This window comes from Mobula hypostoma, chromosome 7, assembly GCF_963921235.1.
Source record: "Mobula hypostoma chromosome 7, sMobHyp1.1, whole genome shotgun sequence".
Lineage (NCBI taxonomy): Eukaryota > Metazoa > Chordata > Chondrichthyes > Myliobatiformes > Myliobatidae > Mobula > Mobula hypostoma.
In genome coordinates, this window is record NC_086103.1 from 89,318,313 (window position 1) to 89,341,122 (window position 22,810).

Consider the following 22,810-nt stretch of genomic DNA (forward strand, 5'->3'; position numbering starts at 1 on the left):
GGTCCTCTGAGGGGCTAAATCGAGCAACTTACAAACAAATCTGGAAACCTGTGGTATAAGCTGGTGGTGAAGGCATGTTCCCAGAAAAGATACCTGGCTGTAGTAGCGGGTCTAGGTGAGTACGTGGTCAAAGAGTCAGAGAGCAGCAGGGATCACAGTGGGGAAGCAGTGGGAGGGGGCTTCACTCAACTCCTGTCGAAGGAAAGATTTAAACTTTCTATTGGTGTTTTTCATATTAGAGCAGCCCTTTCATATAGTGTGTAAAATTAGAAAGACAAGGCCCAGCTGTTAGTTTTCGCTTCTATGCACAATCTCCATCAGGCAACTTAATCGATTTGCCAGGAGTAATTTGCTGTGTCAGCAACTGGAAAACTCCACTCTGTGCGGCTGCTGAATCTGGTAGGTGTCAGCAGCCGTTTATTCATCCACCTCTTGTATGCTTTGAAATCTGAAGCCGTGATCTGTAAGAAATTCTTAACTGTTCTCTCCGAATATTTGTAACTTGATTCCAGTTTACACAGAGTTAGTTTAGTGGATGTAATTCAAAAAACTGCAGATACTGAAAATTGGAAATAAAAGCAGAAAATTCAAAAAGCATTCAGAAAGTCAGAACTAACACAGAGAGAAACAAGTTTGTTTCCAATTTACAGTCAAGGTTGAGGAGAGCAAGGTGGGACAAAGGGAATATCTATGAACATAGGAAGAATAAAGTGTAATTAATTTAAGTGGGTGCTTGATGGTACAGCCAAAAGCCCTGGCTCTCTGTCACCTCCATAAATCCTCAAGGCTGATCCAAGCTTCTTGCAACAAAACACCAGGAAAACCACAGACCACCATGATCAAGCAATAGTGTTTTATTTTCAAGAAGGCATTTGGATCATAAATGTTACAGACTGGATTTGTACAGTTGACTATTCTTGACCGCAGTGTGAGAAACACCCAGCGTAAACACTCCACCAAGAAGTACATTCAAAGATCTGGTTCAACAGGAAGCATTTCAAAATTTCACAAACCATTTGCTGGAGCTTTAAAGTCTCCAGCTGACCATTCCAAAGATCTGAGCCAAGAGCAAATTGGAGCAGTGGACACAACACCAGTGAGAAGCAAATTCAAAAGCACAAATATAGTAAAGGTTTGGCATTTCTAAAATTACAATAGGCAGGAAGACCAATTAACAGAACCCTACCAGGGTTGCTTCCCCACCTGATAAACCCTGAGACCCCTTCATCTGCAGAACCAAACACAACCCTCGATGAGACTCCCTCCAGCATGTCCCATCTGATGTCCAGGCTTGTTACTGGGCTGTGGCAGTAATGCAGTCTCTCGTGTACTCATCCGCAGAGTGCCTGATGTTACTAAAAAAAGGAGAGTAAATAACCACATGAATCAGATCGAAGAACACTGATGCCTCAGAAACGATGAGGTGCAACAACACCTTGCAATTAAGTGGCACATTCAGCACAGTGGAAACGTTTCCCCAGTACTGCATAGCAAGGTAACATAACTCCTCTGCCGACAGTACAGCCACTGTGCTAAAAATAACAAGGCACTTTCTCTCAGCAGCTATTTAACAGCAACATTAGAGATTTAAAATAGAAATTACGATAGCCCCTAGGACTGGGATCCTGCAGGTTTGGACAGTTTTTATAGCATGAATACCATCACAGCCTGTCCCTACTCCTGTGTGAAACCCTCTATGAATACCACCCACAATCATGCTCCACATTGCCAAACCTTGTGCGGGTACAAACATCCCTCTAAGTGGTGAATATTGTGGCCCCTGGTTTGTGTCTCTTTAGGTCCTTCAAGTGGAAACGGCCTCTTCAATCCTTGAATGCCATCACCACATTAAAGATGTCTACAGTCACCCTTCCATTTTCTTCTGCAGGAAGAAATCTGCTCAGACTATCAAGAGGTAGGGCCTGTAGCCCTGCAGCGCTCTGAGCCAATCTGCTTCTGTACTTGGGGCTGAACGCCTGTGCGCTTGGGGTTCAGTCCTCAGTGGAGGTGTGATGGGGGAGGGGCACACGATTAGACAGAGTAGACAAACGGGCAGGAGAGTTACCTCTGCTCTGGCAGCTCCAACCCTCCTGTGTCCCTGTCAACTCCAGACTCAGCTGTTCTAGTAAGGAGATAGGCAACACTCCAATCTGACCATTGCTCCTGTGCTGTCAGATTAGTAACTATTTTCCCAATCTCCCAACGGATCAATTTCAAACCAAAATGGAAAAACCTGTCAGTACTGGAGATCTCAGAGTGCAAGTGCTGGAAATATTGTAGCTGTAACTTGTTTTCTCTCTCTGTATCATAACTTGTTAATTTTGTTGCAAGTCATTGATACATTAAAAGGCTAAGCTCATTTGTATAAAACTCCAGTTAAGCCTATTTATTACTGATTGGAATCCAAGATGAGGAAGTAATCACTCTGTAACCGCTCCCATGTGTCACCCTATCACAAATATCCCATTTGTCTCAATAACACGCCCCCATCCCATCTGTAACTAGGTTTTTATTCTCTTTTCCCAGTTCTGACAAAACATCTTTGACCTGAAATGTCGATACTACTTTCTGTCGATACTACTTGACCGGTTGAGTGCTTCCAGCATTTTCTGATTTTTGCCTTGCCTTGAAATTTCTCATGAAATTCCTCTGAACCACTCCCTCCCCATCTCTATCACTTTATCCATCCCCACACTCCTGATCTCTGGACACCACTAATTTTGTTCTTCTGAGGTTGCCAATTGTCATTACCCTAGCAGATTCAACCATGTGTAGACAGTTCTTTTTCTTTTAATTAATTTTTAAGATAAATTTCTGCAATGCAAAAAAACAAAAAAACAGCAAAAAAAGGTTTATACAGTGCAAAATATATCAAATGTACAGTTCATAACAGTTAAGGAAAAGCACCCATAGTGGAATCTTATAAAGTTAGTTACCACCCCATCCTCCCACTACCCAACTCCAAGCCAACCTTACGATATATAGAAAAGTTGATCAGAACTTTTATTACCACAGAGCTGTATTTATAAAAAGGTATACTGCCTACTACCTGAGCTATAACATGTTTACACATCAAAAAAAAAACGTAAGTCTTAACCGAAAGAAGCTGGAAGTAAGGGATTTTAATGCAAAAGAAAGGAGGGATAAACCCTTAATCTAAACGGGAATTATGAAAATATTCAAGAAAAGGTCCCCACACCTTTTGGAACTTTATGTCCAAATTAAGAAGTGAATAATGAATCTTTTCAAGGTCTAAGCAAGACATAATGTCTCTGAGCCATTGAGTATGAGTGGGTGGGGCAATATCTCTCCACTTAAGAAGGACTGCACGTCTGACAGCAGTTCTTAAATCAGTCCCTGAATTGTCCTGCCCATCTGCTAACCTTCTACCCCAACATGCTGAGCCAGCTTGGCTCCTGTCCTAACATGCAGTCCCACTATTCTTTGTTTACCCTTCATGCAAGCCACCATATAAAGGCAAGTTGCTGTTAATGCATTCACTAAAGCATGGGGCAATCAGCAGCTGGATTAACCTGTCCAGAAACAAGAGCAATACCTCACACCTCAGACACTGTACATTACTCCTTGCTCATGGTTAAAACTACCATTCCATTCACCATTGTGATTGATGCAGACTTGAGCATCTCCTCTCCAACCCACACTCCCTCCTATCACAAGGACATTCATCCTTGGACATGGAGAACAAAAATTTCTAAATATGGTCTGCAACATTCCATACAACTAGGGCAAGGCATTTTTAATCCCGTACTCCATTGTACTGTAGGGCAACACACCATTTGTTTGCTGGACCTACATATTAATCAACAGTGATTCACAGTTACAGGGCCACCAGACTCCCTCTGACCATCAGCACCATTCAATCTTCCACCAGATTGAAAAAAAAACCTGTTTCTTACTTTCCTTTTCTGTTTTTGTCCACAATTTCTGTTTGGCATGTTCCTGCCCATTAGCTTAACCTATCTACATCTCCCTGGCTGCCTTTGCTGCTACCCTGCTTTGTACCACTAGCAAACTTGGATAAATTACATTTAGTCCCTTCACCCAAACCAGTGGTACAGACATTCAGTACTGTTGTCAGCACTGATGCCAACATCACCTGCAGCCCAAAAATGACCATTTATTGTCATTACCATCTGTGGTCCATTCACCAATCCATGATACAATTGTGTTTAGTTATCTCATGTGGCCCCTTATCAAAGGTTTTTCTGAAAGTCCAAATATGCCTCATTTATTCCATTAATGAGGACCTTTGCCAGTTCAATGCATTTACATTCCTGCTCGCCTTTACATCCAAGTTTTATTGCTGCTCTGCTGACCTCGCCTTTTTCCAATCTTCAGCTTAAATGCACCTATTGACAACATAACCTTTTTTCCTTTTATGTTTCTTGATAGCTGTGGCAATTATTTCTGTTGGGCTTTTCATTCTGCCTGGAAAAGAATCACTCACTCACACCTCATCAGCGAGCCTGCTTTATCCACATCTAGGGCCCAGTCCCATTTTCAGAATAACCTGCTCCCTTGTTGGCTCTTCAATATCCAGGAAACCAACTTCATGCACTCCGCTTCTCAGCATTATACTTGGTTTTCACAGTCCCTATATAGATCAAAGCTCTGCTGGGGCTATAGTATCACCCTCGATACACACGATATTTCCCAATTTATATTCTGCCCTGCATTGTTGATGGACAATGCTCTCTGCTCTTCGCTGTTTCTTAGCTCCAGTCACATTGGTTCTGCTTGACTTTACAGTCGCAGACAGATACAAAGTTCAAAGGTCAAATTAAAAGAAACAGGTCACTTAGCTCACCGTCTGCACTGATCGTCAATTTTTCCTTTCTTCTCACTGTTGCTCAACCCACTGAGTTCCTCAACAGAATGTTTGTTGCTCCAGATTCCAGCGAAGACAATCTCTTATGTTTCCCATGGGTTTTAGATTCTCTCCACATTCCCATTGACTCTCCTCAGAATCTACCATTCACCCACACACAGCTAAATAACCTACCAACCAGCATGTTTCTGGGATGTAGAAACGGGGAACCCAGTATGCAACCATGCAATCAAGACAATGGGCAAAATCCATACAGTCAGCACCAGGGTCAGAACTGAAATGAGGTCCCCGGAGCTGCATAGTTCAGCTCTCCTAGCTGAACCACTGTCCTGCCCAAATTTCAGAACAGGCACTCAATCTATTATCCCACTCTTTCATTCTGGAATTTTCCACGTGGCCTGTCTGTTCTAAAAGTATACGGGAATATTTATTACGTTAACTTATGCAACAGCAACTCCATAATGACCATTAGATCATTGTTATTTATTTCTATTTTTGCTGTTAATTCATCCACCTACTTAAAGTTGCAATGTGTAATCAGGTAAAACCTTGAAATAGTTAGCATTTCTCCTTGCTCAGACTATGTACTAGTGATAACCCATTCCAGACACTCTCATTACCTAATTCACTTCCCTCAAATTATTGTATTATCTTTTCTAAACTTCAGTTGATCCTACAGCCCTGCAGTGAATCACCAACAATTTAGCTCAAGGCCTGATTATTCCATTTGTGAGGTTCTAGCCCGATACAAGTAGAGTCACGGAACTTGAGTTTTGACACAGTACCATGAAGGACACTGCTCCTGGAGTGCTCTGGTGATAACACCTTGCTGATGGCAAAGGTTTACAAAGTCCTTCAGCGTTCTGTAGGAGTTTGGTACATCCAAGCTGATCTCAGGCATGGCTTCAAAGACTCGGTTGAATCCCTGCAGAAAAAGGTGGGGAGAGGGGTGGAAGTAAGGTGCCATGTTCAGCAAGAGATGAATGACACTGCACTTCTGTCGGCTTTGGGAAAACCTCACAACATTGAGTCTGTCATAGACAAGGTCCACCACGCCCACCGACCTCCTCTCCATTGACTCTGCCTATTGCCTCAGGAAATCAGCTAACATAATCAAAGATCCCTCGCACTCTAATTGTTCTCTCTCCCAACCGTTCTCCCATAGGGCATTATATACAAAAGTTTGACAGCATATACCACCAGGCTCAAGGATAGCTTCTATCCCACCGTTATTACATTTTTAAACAGACCTCTCATACTCCAAAAGATAAACCCTTCTAGCTTGTCATGGTCTTGTCTACCTGCACCACACCTTACCCTGTAACACTGTATTCTGTACTTCGTCCTTTTTTAATAACCCTGAATATTTGTGTATGGGATTGCATGTCAGGCTGGCAGGCAAACAACTGCTTCTCCCTGTATCTCTGTGCATGACAATAATCAACCAATGCCAATTAATTCCTTGTTAAGTATAGTCACTATTGTAAAGAAGAGGGCGGAGCTGAGTGATGTGAGTGATGATGGTGCTAAATGGCGACTCCTTTGTTTGCACCTTCAGAAACAGCTCACGCACAACACGCTGGAGGAACTCAGCAAGTTGGGCAGCGTCCGTGCCTATCTCCTCCCCGCTTCCCCTCCCCCACCTCTTGATCTTTCTCCTTACTGGTTTTTCACCTGGCACCTACCAGCCTTCTCCTTCCCACCTTCCCCCACCTTCTTTATAGGGCCTCTGCCCCTTCCCTCTACAGTCCTGACAAAGGGTTCCAGCCCGAAACGTTAACTGACCGTTTCCACGGATGCTGCCCGACCTGCTGAGTTCCTCCAGCGTATTGTGCGTGTTGCTTTGACCCCAGCATCTACAGAGTATTTTGTGTTCAGAAACAGCTCTATTTCTATCTTTGGTTATTTCCTTTTTTCCCTTTTAAGGATCTTTTGAAGATCCTCACCTGGAGTTCCGCTCTCAGGGCCTCATGACTGGCCGCTTTTCGGCATCCCAAGGACGCCGCCTGGAAGACTAGCGCGCCTTCAGGGTGCCGGATTTTTGTGGATCTAGAGGTGGGCTGATTCAAGGCTGGTATTGCCACCCGATGCGTCGCGGGAGAACACGCAAGATCGGAAGCAGTGAGCTTGCTGCTAGCAATGTGCCCAGAGACCTGAGCCTTTCTGGGGCCGACTCTCTGGGCACAGAGCTTAGAAAAAGCAACGCAACAGACTTTTAACACCATAAATCAGCGAGTTGTTTGTTATGTCTCTAGTCTCGCTGTGAAATGGGGACATCCCTTTTTCCCTTATTCGGGAGAAAGAGAGCCTGAGGTATGTCGAATTACTGGGTGAATGAGTAGTCTTTGGGTACTGCAAATCGGTGTCTTATTGATGCTTTGGTGCATGCTTGAGTGCTCGGTGGGGGGCGCCGATGCTTTTTTTTGCTGCGGGGGGGTTGTTACCTTGCTGCTGCTTTTGCATGGGAGGGGGTGCTGGGGGGCTTTGGGGTTTGTCATTCATTCTTTGGGGCAGTCCTCTGTTTTGTGGATGTTTGTGAAGAAAAAGAGTTTCAGGATCTATATTGTATACATTTCTCTGATATTAAGTGTACCTATTGAACCTGTTGAAGTAGTTAAACCCGGCAGCACTGCAACCTCCTGTGAACAGCATGCCAAAGATTATCCGTTTTCATGCTAGTACAGGAGACGTATGATTAAATGGGACCCTGGTCCTCCCCTGCTCCTTCAAACAGTGACATGAATCTATGGCATCAGTTGGGTAGGTACACAGGGCCCAGGTTCACAGACTCATTCAACTCTCTCACTGCAGCTTCAGGAGCTGAAGTCTGTCAACATTTAGACCATGAGACATAGGAGCAGAATTAAGCCAGTTGGCCCATTAAATCTGTTCTGCCATTTTATTATGCCTGATTTTTCATCTCTCTCAACCCATTCTCCTGCCTTCTGCCCTTAACCTTTGAAGCTCTTATAAGTCCAGAACTTACCAAACTCAGCTTTAAATATAGCCAATGAGTTGGCTTCCACAGCCTTCAAGGGCAATAAATTCCACAGAATCATTTTCTGGCTACAGAAGTTCCTCTTCATCTCTGTTTTAAAGGCGGATCCCTCTAATCTGAGGCTGCACCCTCTGGTCCTAGACTCCCCCACTATAAGAAACATTCTCTCCACGTCCACTCTATTTAGACCTTTCAATATTCGATAGGTTTCAATGAGATCCCCCAAGTACAGGCCTAGAGCAAATCGCTCCTCATAAATTAACCTTTCATTCCTAAGATCATTCTCGTGAACCTCCTCCGGACCCTCTCCATTGCCAGCAAATCCTTCTTAGATAGGGGCTCTAAACTGCTCACAATACCCTGTGTATAAAGCCTAAGCATTACATCCTTGTTTTTATATTCTAGTCCTCTTGAAATGAAAGCTAACATTACATTTGTCTTTCTTACCACTGAATCATCCTGCAAATCAACCTTTAGGGAAGCCAGTGCAAGGACTCCCAAGTCCCTTTGCACCTCTGATTTCTGAATTTTCTTCCCATTTAGAAAAAAGTCTACATCATCTGCCAATTTATTGCCCATTCTTCTAATCTGTCCAAGTTCTTCTGCAGACTCTTTGCTTCCTCAACACACCTGCCTGTCCATCCACCTTTGAATCATCCACAAACCTGGCCGCAAAGCTGTTAAGTCTGTCATCTGAATCATTGAAATATAATGTGAAAAAAAGTGGTCCAACACCAATCCCCGTGGAACTAGAAAAGGCCCCCTTTATTCCCACTTTTTGCCTCCAACTCGTCAAATTGCTATCCATGTTTGTACCTTTCCTATAATACCATGGGCTCTTATCTTATTTAATAGTCTCAAGTGTGGCACCTTGTCAAAGGCCTCCGGAAAATCCAAGTAAACAATGTCCATTGACTCTCCTTTGTCTACCCTGCCTGCTATTTTCACAAAGAATTCCAACAAATTTATCAGGCAAGATTTCCCTTTAAGGAAACCATGCTGACTTTGGCTTATTTGATCATGTGCCTCCAAGTACCCCGAAACCTTACCCTTAATAATGGACTCCATCATCTTCCCAACCACTGAAGTCAGGTTAACTGGCCTACAATTCCTGTCTTTTGCCTCTCTTCCTTCTTAAAGAGTGGAGTGACATTTGCAATTTTCCAGTTCACTGAAACCATTGCAAAAAGCTAGTGATTCTTGAAAGATCATTACTAATGCCTCCATAATCTCTTCACCCACGTCTTTTATTCAGGGATTTGGACTCACGTCTAATAGGTGTACCCATATTATAAGAGGATCATTGGTTTCAGCAGAAGAGCAAATTGCTCGACTCCCAGGAGTTGCAGCTCAGAGACCCTGCTTTGCTCAGGAGATCACATTGGTGGCAGACAGCATCCAGGACTGGAAGGGGTTAAGAAGGATTTTAACAGAGTCATGCAGTAACATTGCATGGAAACAGGTCCTTTTGCTCAGCTTAACCATGGTAACCAAAATGCTCATCCAAGCTCATCCCATTTGCCCATGTTTGGCCAATATCCCACTAATCATATCCATGTAGCTGTCCAAGTGTGGTCTAGCCTAGATGAGCTGTTAGGCCAAAACTTGTTTAAAAATATGAATGGAATCTATTTCAATAACAACTCCCAAATGGTAAATGTTGAGAGAATTGTGTACACTGCTCAGTTCACCTCTCCTACACCATGTGTGCACTTCCCACAGCCACGGAAAAGCAGCCAGTATAAACAAAGGCCCCTCTCACCTCAGTCGTTCCCGTCCCCACCCTCTCCCACAGGGCAATAGATACAATCAGGCTCAAAGACAGCTTTCATCCCATTGATATAAGACTCCTGAATGGACCTCTTATACAGTAAAGATGAATTTGTGATCTCCCAATCTACCTCATCTTGGTGCTTGCACCGTATTGTCTACCTATACCATACTTCCACTGTATTTTCAATTCTCTTATTGCTTTTCCTTTTGAAAAATCAAAAGGTGATTTAATTTCCTCTGTTCCTGCGTTCTTACATGAAGATTGGCTTGGCTTTACCAAACTCACCCGGTTCATCTGATCAAGAGTTACAAAGCCAGATTCCCAGAAACTCTTCAGGAGATTTACAATTAGATTTGAGGCGTTGACATCCATGGATTCAAGAGCCATCACCACGGCCTGCAGGAAAGCACAGGTTAGTGGAGGTCTAGGGACAACACGAAGACCACGGCTCAGACGGAACAGCAACAACGTGTGAGAATGGTAGGGGCGAGGGTGGACCGGGTGAGATCAGGTCATTACAAAAGTGAAACAAACCTGAAGGAGGCAGGGAAAAGAGTGGGGTGTAGAAACAAGGCAGCAGCAGGTGGAAGGGTAGAAAACAGGAGAGAGAAAGGGGTGAGGGGAAAGTTAAGACGCAAGAACTTCAGGAGGTTTAAATGGGGAAGGAGCAGAATAGTTACCTGAAGTTACCAGAAATAAAATTGTAAACTTTGTAGATCTTAGTGATGGGTCTACTGGATCTACTTTGAGGCAGTTTCTCTAGACAGAGGTCAGGGGTCAGTGTGGAGTGGAAAGGTTAGGGTCCTCTTTGGGGGCTGATTGAAGATGTTTTCCAAAGAGGTCATCTAAACTGGGTTTGGATTCCTCTGCACAGAGGAGAAAACGTCATGAGCACCATAAATGGGAGCTTGAAGAGAATGGCTGTTTCACTTAGGAGTGCTGGGTCCTTGGAATGATGAGAAGGAAACCAGGTGAAAGGACAAGTGTTGCATCTTTATGGCTGTCTGGGAAAATGCCAGAGAAGGGGGGAAGTGGACAGAGATGGAAAAGGAGATTGTCCAGAAGTTTGGAAGTAACCATCTCTTTGGAATGCAGGAAGATTATTATTACCTGGAATGGCTTCTGTTCCTGAACAAATTCAGGTCACCAACAGCTTCACCTGTCCTTTTTCAAGGAGTCAGCAAAGGCACAACATTCTGACTACCCAAGGACAAAGTGTAGAGGCAGTAAGAGGGGAGAGTCCAGAGGTGGCACTGGCTGCTGCTGATCTTCTGATTTACATGCACATAGACCTAGAAGCTCAAAGGAAGGAGAGGAGGGAATGACAGGTACCTCATAGACCAGCTCATGGTGGAAGTGAGGCACCTCTAGGTTCTGCAGGCAGAGCTCAGCTTCAGCTGTGTCCATAGACAGGAGGTATTCCTTCAGCAGGAGATTCATCTGGTGAAGAGTTCAAGGAGTTAATTCTTGTGCTTGCCCCCTGCTGTGGTCAGCGCTACAGCACAGCTCTTCCTGCACGCACATGGGAACCCGGGGAAGAGGAAGAGATGGTGTAAAGTTTCACTGTGCATGGTATAGGTCTGTAGTGGGCTGGGTCAACAGTGCAAGTGCACTGATACAGTGAACCGAATAGAACATAGAACAGTTCGCAGCGGATCAAACCCTTTGGGCCCACCATGTTGTGCTCAACTAATTAAGCTAATTAGTTCACCACAATCCCTTCTGCTTGCACGTAGTCCATACCCCTCCATTCTCTGCATTTTCACATGCCTGTCCAAGAGCCTCTCAAATAGCTCTATTATCCTTGCTTTTACCACCGTCCCTGGCAACACATTCCAGGCACCCACCACTTCTGTGTTGCCCCACACATCACCTTGGCACTTTCTTTCTTTCACCTTCAATGTATGCCCTCTAGTATTAGAAATGTCAACCCTGGGAAAAAGATATCAGCTGTATACTCTACCCAAGTAACACTCACAACACGCTGGAGGAACGCAGCAGGTCGGGCAGCATCCGTGGAAACGATCAGTTAATATTTTGGGCCAGAACCCTTCGTCAGGACTGAAGAGGGAAGGGGCAGAGGCCACAAGGGCCTCTGCCCTTCCCTCTACAGCCTCCCCCCACCTTCTTTATAGGGCCTCTGCCCTTCCCTCTACAGCCTCCCCCCACCTTCTTTATAGGCCCTCTGCCCCTTCCCTCTACAGTCCTGACAAAGGGTTCCGGCCTGAAATGTCCACTCATCGTTTCCACGACTGCTGCCCAACCTGCTGAGTTCTTCCAGTGTGTTGTAAGTGTTGCTTTGACTCCAGCAACTGCAGATTATTTTGTGTTTACTCTACCCAAGTCTCTTATCATCTTATAAATCCCAGGTTTTCCCTCATCCTCCGCCCTTCCAGAGAAAACAACACAAGTATGTCCAATCTTGCCCCCTAAATCCCCAGGCAGCAGTCTGGTAAATCTTTTTGCATCTTCTTCAAAGCCACATCCTTCCAACCAGAGCTAAGTGCAAAACTCCAGATGCAACTGAACCAGAGCTTTATAAAGCTGCAAGATAACCTCTGGATTCTTGAACTCAGTGCCTCTGCTAATAAAGGCAAGTATGACATGTGCTTATTTTCCCCACCCTATTGACTTCCCCACTCTACCAAAGGAGGTGTAAGGCCCTCCTTCCCTCCACTAGCCTGCAGGTTACCCTGGGGCAAGGTGAAGCACCTGCTTAGTCCCCACCTCCTCAGTCACATAAAGCCACAGGAGCAGGTGGTGGATGGTCGTATGAACAGCTGGTGCATATCACGTCCTGGTTTTGTGAGCACTGATGCCAGGCAGACAATCTCTGAAGAGTATTGATAAAGGCTTGGGTCACTTGTCTCGTAAAGACACTACCCAGAAGGCGGCAACGGTAAACCATTTCAATAGAAAAATTTGCCAAGAACAATCATGGTCACGGAAAGATTATGATCGCCTATGTTACATGACATGGCGCATAATGAATGACTTTAAAGGAAAGAACTGGAGAGGGAGAGGGTAAAGTTTTCAAAGTGTAAAACTTGGAAATTAAAGGTGCAATTTGCATGTTATCCAGATATTGGCTAGTTAGTCAGTTCTGGCAGGTGCAGCATAACAAACGTTGCTCACAGTCGGACCGGTGTTGCAACCAACGTGAATGTAAACAGCAGGTTCTGAGGGTGCTATTTAAAGCAGAGATTAACTAAATTAATGTGCACAACCCAGCACCAAGAAGAATTCATCCACTGGTACTATTATTATTTCACAGGTTCCTAAATTGGGGAATATGCCACAGAATGGTAGAGACTTTTTACTTTGAAAAAGCTCCATGTTCTAGTACAGCTATAGGGGCTTTTGGGAAAATGAATGACTTGGGGATGAGCAGCGGATAAATAAAGTATTGTGAAAGTCCTTTAGAATTGTCATGTGATGCTGGACTTTAAGCAGATCCTGAAATTAGCCCACCTTTTCAAAACAAGGTCCTGTGTCATAGGAAGACTAAAGAAGCGAGCATCAGGATAGCGGAAGTCTCACTGCACACACGAGGCAAGCAAAGCAGCTGAAGCCCTCACATCAGGAACACAACAGCATTGCTATGCCATCAGTGATGGGGCCTGCTTCATTTTGGGGACCCAGATCCAGGAAAATTTGAATTGGGAAAAGGGAACCAGATTCCCGCCAGAGGCTGTACAGGTGCTTTAGGATAGGGTCTGCAGGTGATGGATGCTCCAGGGCAGACCAGGAGCACCCTTTGATCATTTCTAGGAGGGCAGAGTATTAAAGCCATGCCAGCTCCCCAGTCTGTCCCACTCAAGGCCACAAGTAAAGTGCACCCTGGCACTTCTGAATCACCTTGCCTATTCCCCTTCTACCGTGGTTTATGGTTGCCCTACCTCCTTTCTTTTTAAATCTTTTTATTGAATAAGTATACCAAAAGGTAAGCCATATAAACATTAATACAATGTTAAAATATAATAAAATTACAGAAGGTATCAATACCGAAAAAAAATACTACAAACAATGTAATTTAAACATAAGAAACCAAGATAACATAATAGTATACTAAATTTTATATATATATCGATAGAAAAAAAGAAAAAAAAACCCCAAAAAAACAACCCACCGTGCAACTAACTAAAAGCAAAGCAAAGCAATGGGCTAACTTGAAACCAAACAGAGTTAAACTTAAAATCACGTCCTCAATCCCGACCTCCATTAAAAACAGTGAAAAAAAAAACAAGAAGGGTATATATTACATTAAATGAAAATATCGAATAAAAGATCCCCAAATCTGTTCAAATTTAAATGAAGAATCATAAAGGTTACTTCTAATTTTCTCCAGATTCAAACATAAAATCGTCTGAGAAAACCAAAAAAAGGTAGTTGGAGCATTAAGCTCTTTCCAATGTTGTAAAATACATCTTTTCGCCATTAAAGTAAGAAATGCAATCATTCTACAGGCTGAAGGGGAAAGATTACTAGAAATTTTAGGTAGTCCAAAGATAGCAGTAATAGGGTGAGGAGAGATATCTATATTTAACACCTTAGAAATAATATTAAAAATGTCTCTCCAAGAAGTTTCCAAAGTAGGGCAAGACCAAAACATATGAGTTAAAGAGGCTATCTGCCCCGAACATCTATCACAAAAAGGATTAATATGCAAGTAAAAACGCGCTAACTTATCTTTGGACATATGTGCTCTATGAACAACTTTAAATTGAATTAGGGAATGTTTAGCGCAAATAGAGGAAGTATTAACTAATTGTAAAATCTGCCCCCAATCATCCACAGAAATGGTAAGCCCCAATTCCTGTTCCCAATCTACCCTAATCTTATCAAATGGAGCTTTCCTAAGTTTCATAATAATATTATAAATCATAGCCGATGCACCTTTCTGACATGGATTAAGGTTAATTATCGAATCTAAAATATATGTAGGAGGAAGCATTGGAAAGGAAGAAAGTATAGTACTTAGGAAATTTCTAACTTGCAAATATCTAAAAAAATGTATTCTTGATCAATTACATTTGTTAGATAGTTGTTCAAAAGACATAAGGGAACCATCTAAAAATAAATCCAAAAACCGTAAAATACCCTTAGTCTTCCAAGTTTGAAAAGCGCGATCCGTAAAAGAGGGAGGAAAAAATATGTTACCTAAAATAGGAATCGCTAACCCGAATTGATTAAGATCAAAAAATTTTCTGAATTGAAACCAAATACGCAAAGCATATTTAACTATCGGGTTAGAGACCTGCTTAAGGCGTTTCGAATCAAAAGGGAGAGAGGAACCTAAAATAGAGCCAAGTTGCCCTACCTCCTTGACGAGCTGCTTCACGGGTCTGAGACCCCCACCAACGCCCCAGACATTGTCTAGACGCATCCCACGGTTCATGCTCAGCAACACGGTGGCTTTGTCCAGTGCTAGGCTGCAGAGAAACAGGCATCAGGTCAGGAGGCTGGCCTACTTCCACTGGTTCAAGCAGCCCAGGGTACAGGAGGAAAGGGAGAAACAAGAACACAAGAAAGAGCAACAATCAAATTGTTGGAGGAACTCAATGGGTTAGGCAGTATCTGTGGAGAGAAATGGACAGTTTGCGTTTCACATCTCAACCCTTCATCTGGACTGAAAAATAGAGGAGAGAGTCCATATGAAAAGTGAAGGGAAGGATGGAACAAGATCTGTCAAGTGATAAGTGGGCTGAAGTGAGGGGAGGTGATAGTCAGATGGAAGAGGGAGAAGTGGCTGGGAGGTAGAGGTTACAAAGTGCTGCAAAGGGAAGGAAGGTAGATAGATTATGAAACCAGATACAGAAGCAGAGAGAACAGTGAGAAACAGTGGAGGGAGGAGACATTGGGAAGAGTGTGTAAGTGATGGGCAGATGGAATGGGTAGAGGACTGGAAAGAGACAGGTGATGGGGGCTGAGGTGGGGAATGGGAGGAACCTGGTAGATCAGGTGGAGAAAGAAAAGGGACAGGGGAGGAGTAATTCACCTCAAATTGGAGAGTTCAGTGTTCAACTACTGCGTTGTAGACTAATACGAATTAGTTTTCCTCCAGTTTGTGTCTAGCCTCAGCCTGGCAATGGAAGAGGCTGAGGATAGACATGTTGGTGTAGAGATGGGGAGGAGAATTAAAATGGCTGGCAACTGGGCGCTCCAGATGGTTATGGTAGATGGATGGGGTACAAGTGCTCGGTGAAGCAATGGCCAGTTTGTGCTTAGTCTCACCAATATACAGGAAGTAAAATGGAGGGAGGGAAATTTTGACTCCCCTCCAAAATAAAAAAAGATACTTTGATGGACATTAACATTTGCCATAGCCATTGCTGCCATTGATGGTGGAAGTACCTGGACACTTGAACACTTGAACACTCCAGTCGACATCACTGGAGCCAGAAGACACTGAGATGTGGAGAAAAGGCCAGGGGCGTTATCCATATCAGAGCTCCCACAAAACTGTGCCACACACACCCCACCAACATTGCTGGTTATACATTCAGCATGGAAACAGGTCCTTTGGTCTACCAATCCATGCCGACAGGCAACCATCCATTTTTATAGTAATCCATTTTATTCTCCCAATTTTCCCATCAACTACTCCCTCGAGTCTATCCTCACTCACTCGCGACAAATTAGTTTGGCAGTCAACCTGTCTTGGGGCTGTGTGAGGAAACCAGAGCACCTGGGGAAACCACACACTGCACCAGCCGTCAGGATCAAACCCGGGTCTCTGGCAGCTCAGCCAGCTGACCCACTGTGGGATCTGGCTTTCCTGCTCAGTGGATCATGCAGAAAGTGGTTATTGGAGAAGAACTAGGAGCAGCGGTTTCTGCCCTCTGACGGTCTTGCAGTGCAGCCTTCTGGAATGGTAAGGAAACTGATATGTGAGTGGAACTGAAGGCCCCTTCAGCAGGATTGCCTGGTTGGTGCTGGAAGCTGGAAGTACTTACCGGGTGTGTTCACAGTCAACCTTTCCCTTGTAACTGTCCAGGAAGTCTACCGATAGAACGTGATCAGCCACGGCGCGGGCAACAAACTGGCCCACCATCTGTGCGCAAACACAGCACAATGTCCATTGGTAAGGCGGCATCATGAAGGGGAAGTGTAACCCCAGCCCACCCACAGACTCCACCACTATCACAAGCCGGTGGAAAAGGGGCAAAGGCCTGTACGCAGCACCCCCAGTGGGTGTTGGGGAGGCAGTGCAGCATAAATACCATAGCCTCAAGCCAAGACCCTCCAACTCAGGGAATTCACCCAAAGTGTGGGGGTAGGGTGGGATGGCAAAGACCGAAAATGGCACAGAGTGACCACCCACTCCAACTCCAAATGTACCCCAGGGGCGTTCACCTTCACCCTTCTATGGGGGAGAGGATGTGATTAAACAGGTGTGCGTGGCTACTAGGTCTCCTACTGAGGACCACCCTCCCCCCAGTCCTGAGGGGTTCCAGTGGTCCCGTTTCCCATCGATCCCAAGCCACAGGCCGACTGCAAACCCCACTTCAGACCCAGAATACCAGAAGAATGCTCCGACACAACACTTTGTCAGAAACCAGTTTTGGTCATCAGAAGGAGCATCCAACAAAGCCAGTTCTTCAACCCTACCCAATGGACATTCCTTCACTACTTACCTTAGGGTGGTAGGCAAGATCAGAGAGGGCATCCATTATGCCACTCTGGTGTGCACAAGTCTCCACACCTACCCCTTCCCCAGCACCAATGCTGACAGTATTGAAAGGGTTACATATTATCACCAGGAAGCCCCTCCATTCAGGCCCGACATTAATGGACCCTGCGGGCGCCCGGCGTTAACAGACCCGCCGGAAGTCTGGTGGCAGAAGGGAAATGAACTGTTCCTAAACTGCTGGGTGTGGGTCTTCAAGTTCCTGTACTTCCTTCTCTGATGACAGAAATGAGAAATGGACACATCCCAGATGGTGAGGGTCCTTATTGATCAAAGCTGATTTGCTCAGACACTGTGCTTTTTGTCCTTGATGACAGGGAGTGTCAATGGTGCAACTGACTCAGTCGATAACCCTTTGCAGCCTCTTGTGATTCTGTGTATTGGAGGTTTCATATTAGGCCGCCATACAACCAGTCAGAATGTTCTCCACTATACACAAACTCCTAATGAAGTATAGAATCTGGCATAGCTTATCGACGTTGCATCAATGTTTTGGGCCCAGGATAGATTCTCTGAGATGTTGTCACTCAGCAGCTTGAAGCTGCTCATCCCTTCACCCCTCGGTCAGGACTGGCGTGTGCTCCCTCGACTTCCTCTTCCTCAAGTCTAGTTGACTTTGAGTAGGAGGTTGCTGTTGCAACACCACTCAACTGAGATCAATCTCACTCCTGTACACCTACTCACCATCATCTGAAAACCTCCCAACACAAGTGGTGTCATGCCCTGCCCAGCCACACAGTCATGAGTGCAGAGTGAGCAGAGCAATGGGCTAAGCACACAGGCTCGAAGTGTGTGATGTGGATGTCAGCAACGAGGAGATGTTATTATTGATCCACACTGGCTGTGGTCTCCTGATAAGGAAGTCAAAGACCCAGTGGCAGGGGGAGGTATAGAGGCTTTAATACCGTTGAATGCCAAGCTGTAATCCGACATGTGTCTTGTGGTTAGCTAGGTGCTCCAAAGCCAAGTGAGATTGTATCTGCCGTAGGTCTGTTGCAGTACTGCTTTGTCCAAGTCCTTGCTCAGGCAGGAGTTAATTCTAGCCATAACTAACCTCACGGCAGCAGATGTGAGTCCTACCAGCTGATAGGTACACAGCATAGAAATTGTCCTTTTGGTCCATTGATTCTATGCCAGACATCAATGACATGGATGTATAATCATCCCAACCGCCCTATTCCCATCAATACCCCCCCTCCCCAAACGCAGATTCTACCACACTCCTGCACACTTTAATTTAAGGTGACCTTTAAAGGGAGAAAATTAAGGTGACCAATTAACCTACTGACCACCAAGACTTTGAGATGTGACAAGAAACCCACACGCTTACAGGGAGACAGCACCTGAAGTCAAGATTGAACCCAGAACTCTGACACTGTGAGGCAGTGTCTCAACCAGCTGAGCCACTGTGCTACCCTGACTCAGAGTTCAATTTGTTTTACAATTTGTCTCTGTGCTGGCTCCACCTGTACTGCTTTCCTTACCACCCATTCTCATGCCTATCAAAGACCAACTGATCTGAGTTTTGGAGTTTTTCCTGACTCCCTCCACTCTGCATTCCCCATCCTTCATGATAGCACTGCTCACTGCTCCTTCTGGCAGACACAGGGAAGTTTGCCAGTGTGGGTGAGGTCAAGGAATCGGGAGTGAAACAAACCACTGCAGGAACTTGGTAGTTTAGGCAGCATCTCCTGGTGGAGACTCTGTTTCAGGACCTCCAGCACCCTTGCGTCCTAAACTCATCTGGAGTTTATAGGCAGGGATAGAAATGTTGCCAAAATGTCACCCCTAATAGGGGAACCCAGTCACTGCCACATACCTGAGGGGCTTCAGGAGTGTCCAGGATGAGGTCGGGTAGGTCACGCAGGAGCTGGTCAAAAGCCTTGACCATGTCCTCAGCCAACAACTGCTTCCCATTGAGATCAGCAAGGAGCCGGGAGATCAGTTCCCGGTGGCTGGACTTTCCCTCTAGTGACATGGTCACTGACAAGAATGGGAGCTTGCTCCTCTTGTTGCCCAGGTTCATCTGGTGCAGTAACGTCTAGAAAACCAGAGAAGCAGTATTAAAGAAAATGTCTCATATTCTCCCCACCCCCAACACCACAGCAGTGTCAACCAGAACTACTACACACTCTTTCCACCCCACCCTCTACCTCTGTCCACCTGAACAAACACAGGGCACAACACAGAGCCCATGATGAGGGCACTGGGGACGTCACAAAACAATGGTGGGGCATGTACAAACTCACAGCTGTAGGTGAGGTTGTCCTGCTTTCAATGCACGTTAGGTAATGACCACTGGAAGTGGAGAGCAAGAGAACATCAACAAACTCCAGCGACCCAAAGCCCAGGTTGGTGCTATCTCCCTTTGGCCTTCGCTCTTCCTTTCACTCTTCCTGGATTATGCTAACACTACAAGCCCACAACAGACTTTCTGTCTGATGTCAAAGATCAGGAAATGGAAAGCCAAAAGGCAAACCAGTGAGCAAACCTTGGAACCTACCATGCAATTTGTAAATCCTTTCCATGTCCATGTGTGAGAGCTCCTTCCTCCCTCAGCTAACAGCTAAATAAAGTATGTCAAATCCTTCTTAGCCACCATTAGCTAATGGAGCTTGGAGCAGTGCAAGTAACTAGGATCATTAACCTAGAGAAAGTAAGTTTGAATCCCATCATCATAGCTCAAGAGTTGGAAGCAGAAGGCTTTCATATTAGTGGTTGATTTATTAAAAATCCAACAGATTATCCTCACCCAATAAAGAAGGAACGCTATCAACATTTCCAGGGCTGATCTAATTCCTGTGACAGATGTTGCCAAATTTTAACTAACTCTTGATCCTAACACTGCCTTCTCGCGTCAGCCAACAACAAGCAATGCCAGACCTACTGGTGACTTCAGAACCAGTGCACTTGCACTAATACATTTTATTTATTTACAGATACAGTGCCGAACAGGCCCTTTCGACCCGAGTCGTGCCACCACAATCCCCAATATAATTTGACAGCTTAGAATGATCAATTAACCTACTAACTGGTACGTCTTTGGAATGTGGGCGGAAACTTGAACACCTGGAGAAAACCTATTCTACAGGTAGGATGTACAAAAGCCTTACAGAGGACACTGGGATTGAACTTTGAACTCCAACACCTCGAGCTGTAATCATCATCATCACCAGGTGCCGTGCCCAGTTTGAGCTTTGACTGCCATGGCCCACACACTCCCATTTTGGGTCAAGTCGATCAATTCATTGGTATTCATTTCCAATTCTCTGGCTGCTGTCTCCATCATCATTTAGCTTTGCCTTCCTCTCTCAATCTTTCCCATAACTACCATGCATTCTAACTCCTCTTTCCTAATCACATGTCCAATAAAGGTACGTTGCCTTTTCATAATCTCTTTTTGTGCTTGCTCTGTTCATGAAATCCTCGTTAGATATTCATTTTGTCCATGATATTCTTTGCATCCTCCTCAAAAACCACATCTCTGCTGCTTCAATTCGTTTCCTCATGTTACTAGATATTGTCCAACATTCTGAGCCATATAACATAACTGGATAAACGTAACATTTCAGTACTCTGAGGCGGGTTGTCATGCCTAGCTTAGTGTTGGCCAGTATATTTTTCATTCTCATAAAGGTGTATTTTGCCATCCCTATTCTTCTTTTGATTTCCATGTCGCACCTGCCATCTATTGTCACCCAGCTTCAAATCTCTTTGCACTTGAATAGCTCATTCTGATAGTATCCTTAACATCAACATCGCATTTCTCATACCTTTGTCTTCCACAAAACCACATTGTTCTTTACCTATCTCAGCTTGTGTCTTATTTTTCGAGCTGTAATGGTGTTGCAATAACCACTATGCAACCATGGCGTCTGGCCATGGCTCTCTAAAAGTAGATCCGTGAGCAGTTCAGTCAATATTATGCCAGGGCCTGCTCATACCTGCTGGTTAGTAATGGGGCTGGATTAGTCACACCTTCAGACAACTGTGCAGCCTCTCATGGCCTCTGTTTACACTACTCTCAGCCTCGGTAAAACAGCCAGTATAAGCAAAGACTTTTCCCACCGTGGATATATTCTCTTCTCCCCCACTTCCACCAAGTAGAAGATAAACAAATTTGAAAATACACTGGACGAGGCTCAAGGACAGCTTCTACTCTGCTGTTATGTGACTACTGAATGCATGTCTGAACTCTGGACCTCACCATCTACCTTATCGTGGCCTTGTGCCTTACTGCTTGTTTGTGCTGCACCTTCTCAATAACACTATCTTCTGTTATTGCTATGAAATGATCAGTTTGGATGGTTTACAAAACTATGACTTTTACTGCATCTCAGTACAAGAGACAATAAAAAACTAATTTATATGTTTTTGCACAACTTAAACTCTTACTCATTATTTTAATTCCTTGTTAAAAAAAAATCAGGATTCTAGTTAATTGGGACACACTGGACAAGTACATTTTGATTCAATTAAGCAGCTGCCCCAATTAGCCTAGGTTTCATGGAAATAGTTAAAAATGTATTAAAAAAAGACGAACTACCATTTCTACTGAGTAATTAATTATGTATTTAAGTGAAATAGAGAACAAATTAGAACACTACCAATAGTACTACAGATGGAGGAGTTTGTCCATGCCGTGTTCTTTTGAATGTAAATGAACAAAATCAGTGTAGACACAGCATTCAGATAATGGAATGCCTTCATACAATGCTGTCAACGATTGCATCCTCCAAATCTTAATTTTCATTGTAACATTCAAGGCGATTGTCAATACCTTTAAATTCTTTGTAGTTTCTAATTTGTTGAAGTAGTGAAATCTTTTCATTTTCACTCCCAGCTGTTTCTGGCGTCCCCATGCCAGAATGCTTGAAACTGTAGTGAGCAAAACAGTTCTGAATTTTCTTACTGCCTTTTGAACACATACACACGTAACTGATGATCTTCAAAAACTGTTTGCTTGAAACACATGTGCATGCCACTGACACTAGTTAGAAACTGTTCGGCAACAGTCTCTTGCCCAATTATGTGGTATAGTGCCCAATAAACCAGAAGTAACTGTATTTACATTTTAGTTTGGCTTATTAACCATCGCTGCATGCTCCACAGACAAGATTCTGACTCAGTTATCAGATCCCTCTCCTTTACTTCACTGAGATTCAACGCGAGAGAAGTGCTAGGAATCTCACTTACGGCAACCTCCTTGGTATCTCCATGCTGAAGGTACTCCTGAATGATTGGGGTCACTGCCTTTTCAAACTCACTGTCATCCAGTTCAGGAACAACCGTTTGGTATACAGTTTTACCCTACAATAAAACAGACAACAGTCATTGACAACCTCAGAGACTCGTCAATGGAATGCGTAAGAAATCTGCCACAGTGCTGGAACCCCGGCCACCCCACTCCTCCTCCCTGCTCAGCCACTTTGTTTGATTCATGGCACAGCTGGTAAAGCTGTTGTCTCATTGTGCCAGAAACCTGGGTTCAATCTTCAC

General features: G+C 44.4%; 1 protein-coding gene across 1 annotated transcript in view; it reads right to left on the minus strand.

The window, feature by feature from the left end:
• Positions 1–838: 838 nt before the first annotated feature.
• LOC134349422 (programmed cell death protein 4-like) overlaps positions 839–22,810 on the minus strand; it is a 58,995-nt gene continuing 37,023 nt past the window's right edge. Inside the window, exons 4-11 of the mRNA XM_063053702.1 lie at positions 22,508–22,621; positions 19,131–19,352; positions 16,578–16,675; positions 14,942–15,053; positions 10,954–11,061; positions 9,907–10,017; positions 5,635–5,774; positions 839–1,355 (exon numbers count right to left, since the gene is read on the minus strand). Coding sequence (XP_062909772.1) covers positions 1,295–1,355; positions 5,635–5,774; positions 9,907–10,017; positions 10,954–11,061; positions 14,942–15,053; positions 16,578–16,675; positions 19,131–19,352; positions 22,508–22,621 — 966 coding nt within the window. The 3' untranslated portion in view covers positions 839–1,294. The remainder of the gene's footprint in view (positions 1,356–5,634; positions 5,775–9,906; positions 10,018–10,953; positions 11,062–14,941; positions 15,054–16,577; positions 16,676–19,130; positions 19,353–22,507; positions 22,622–22,810) is intronic.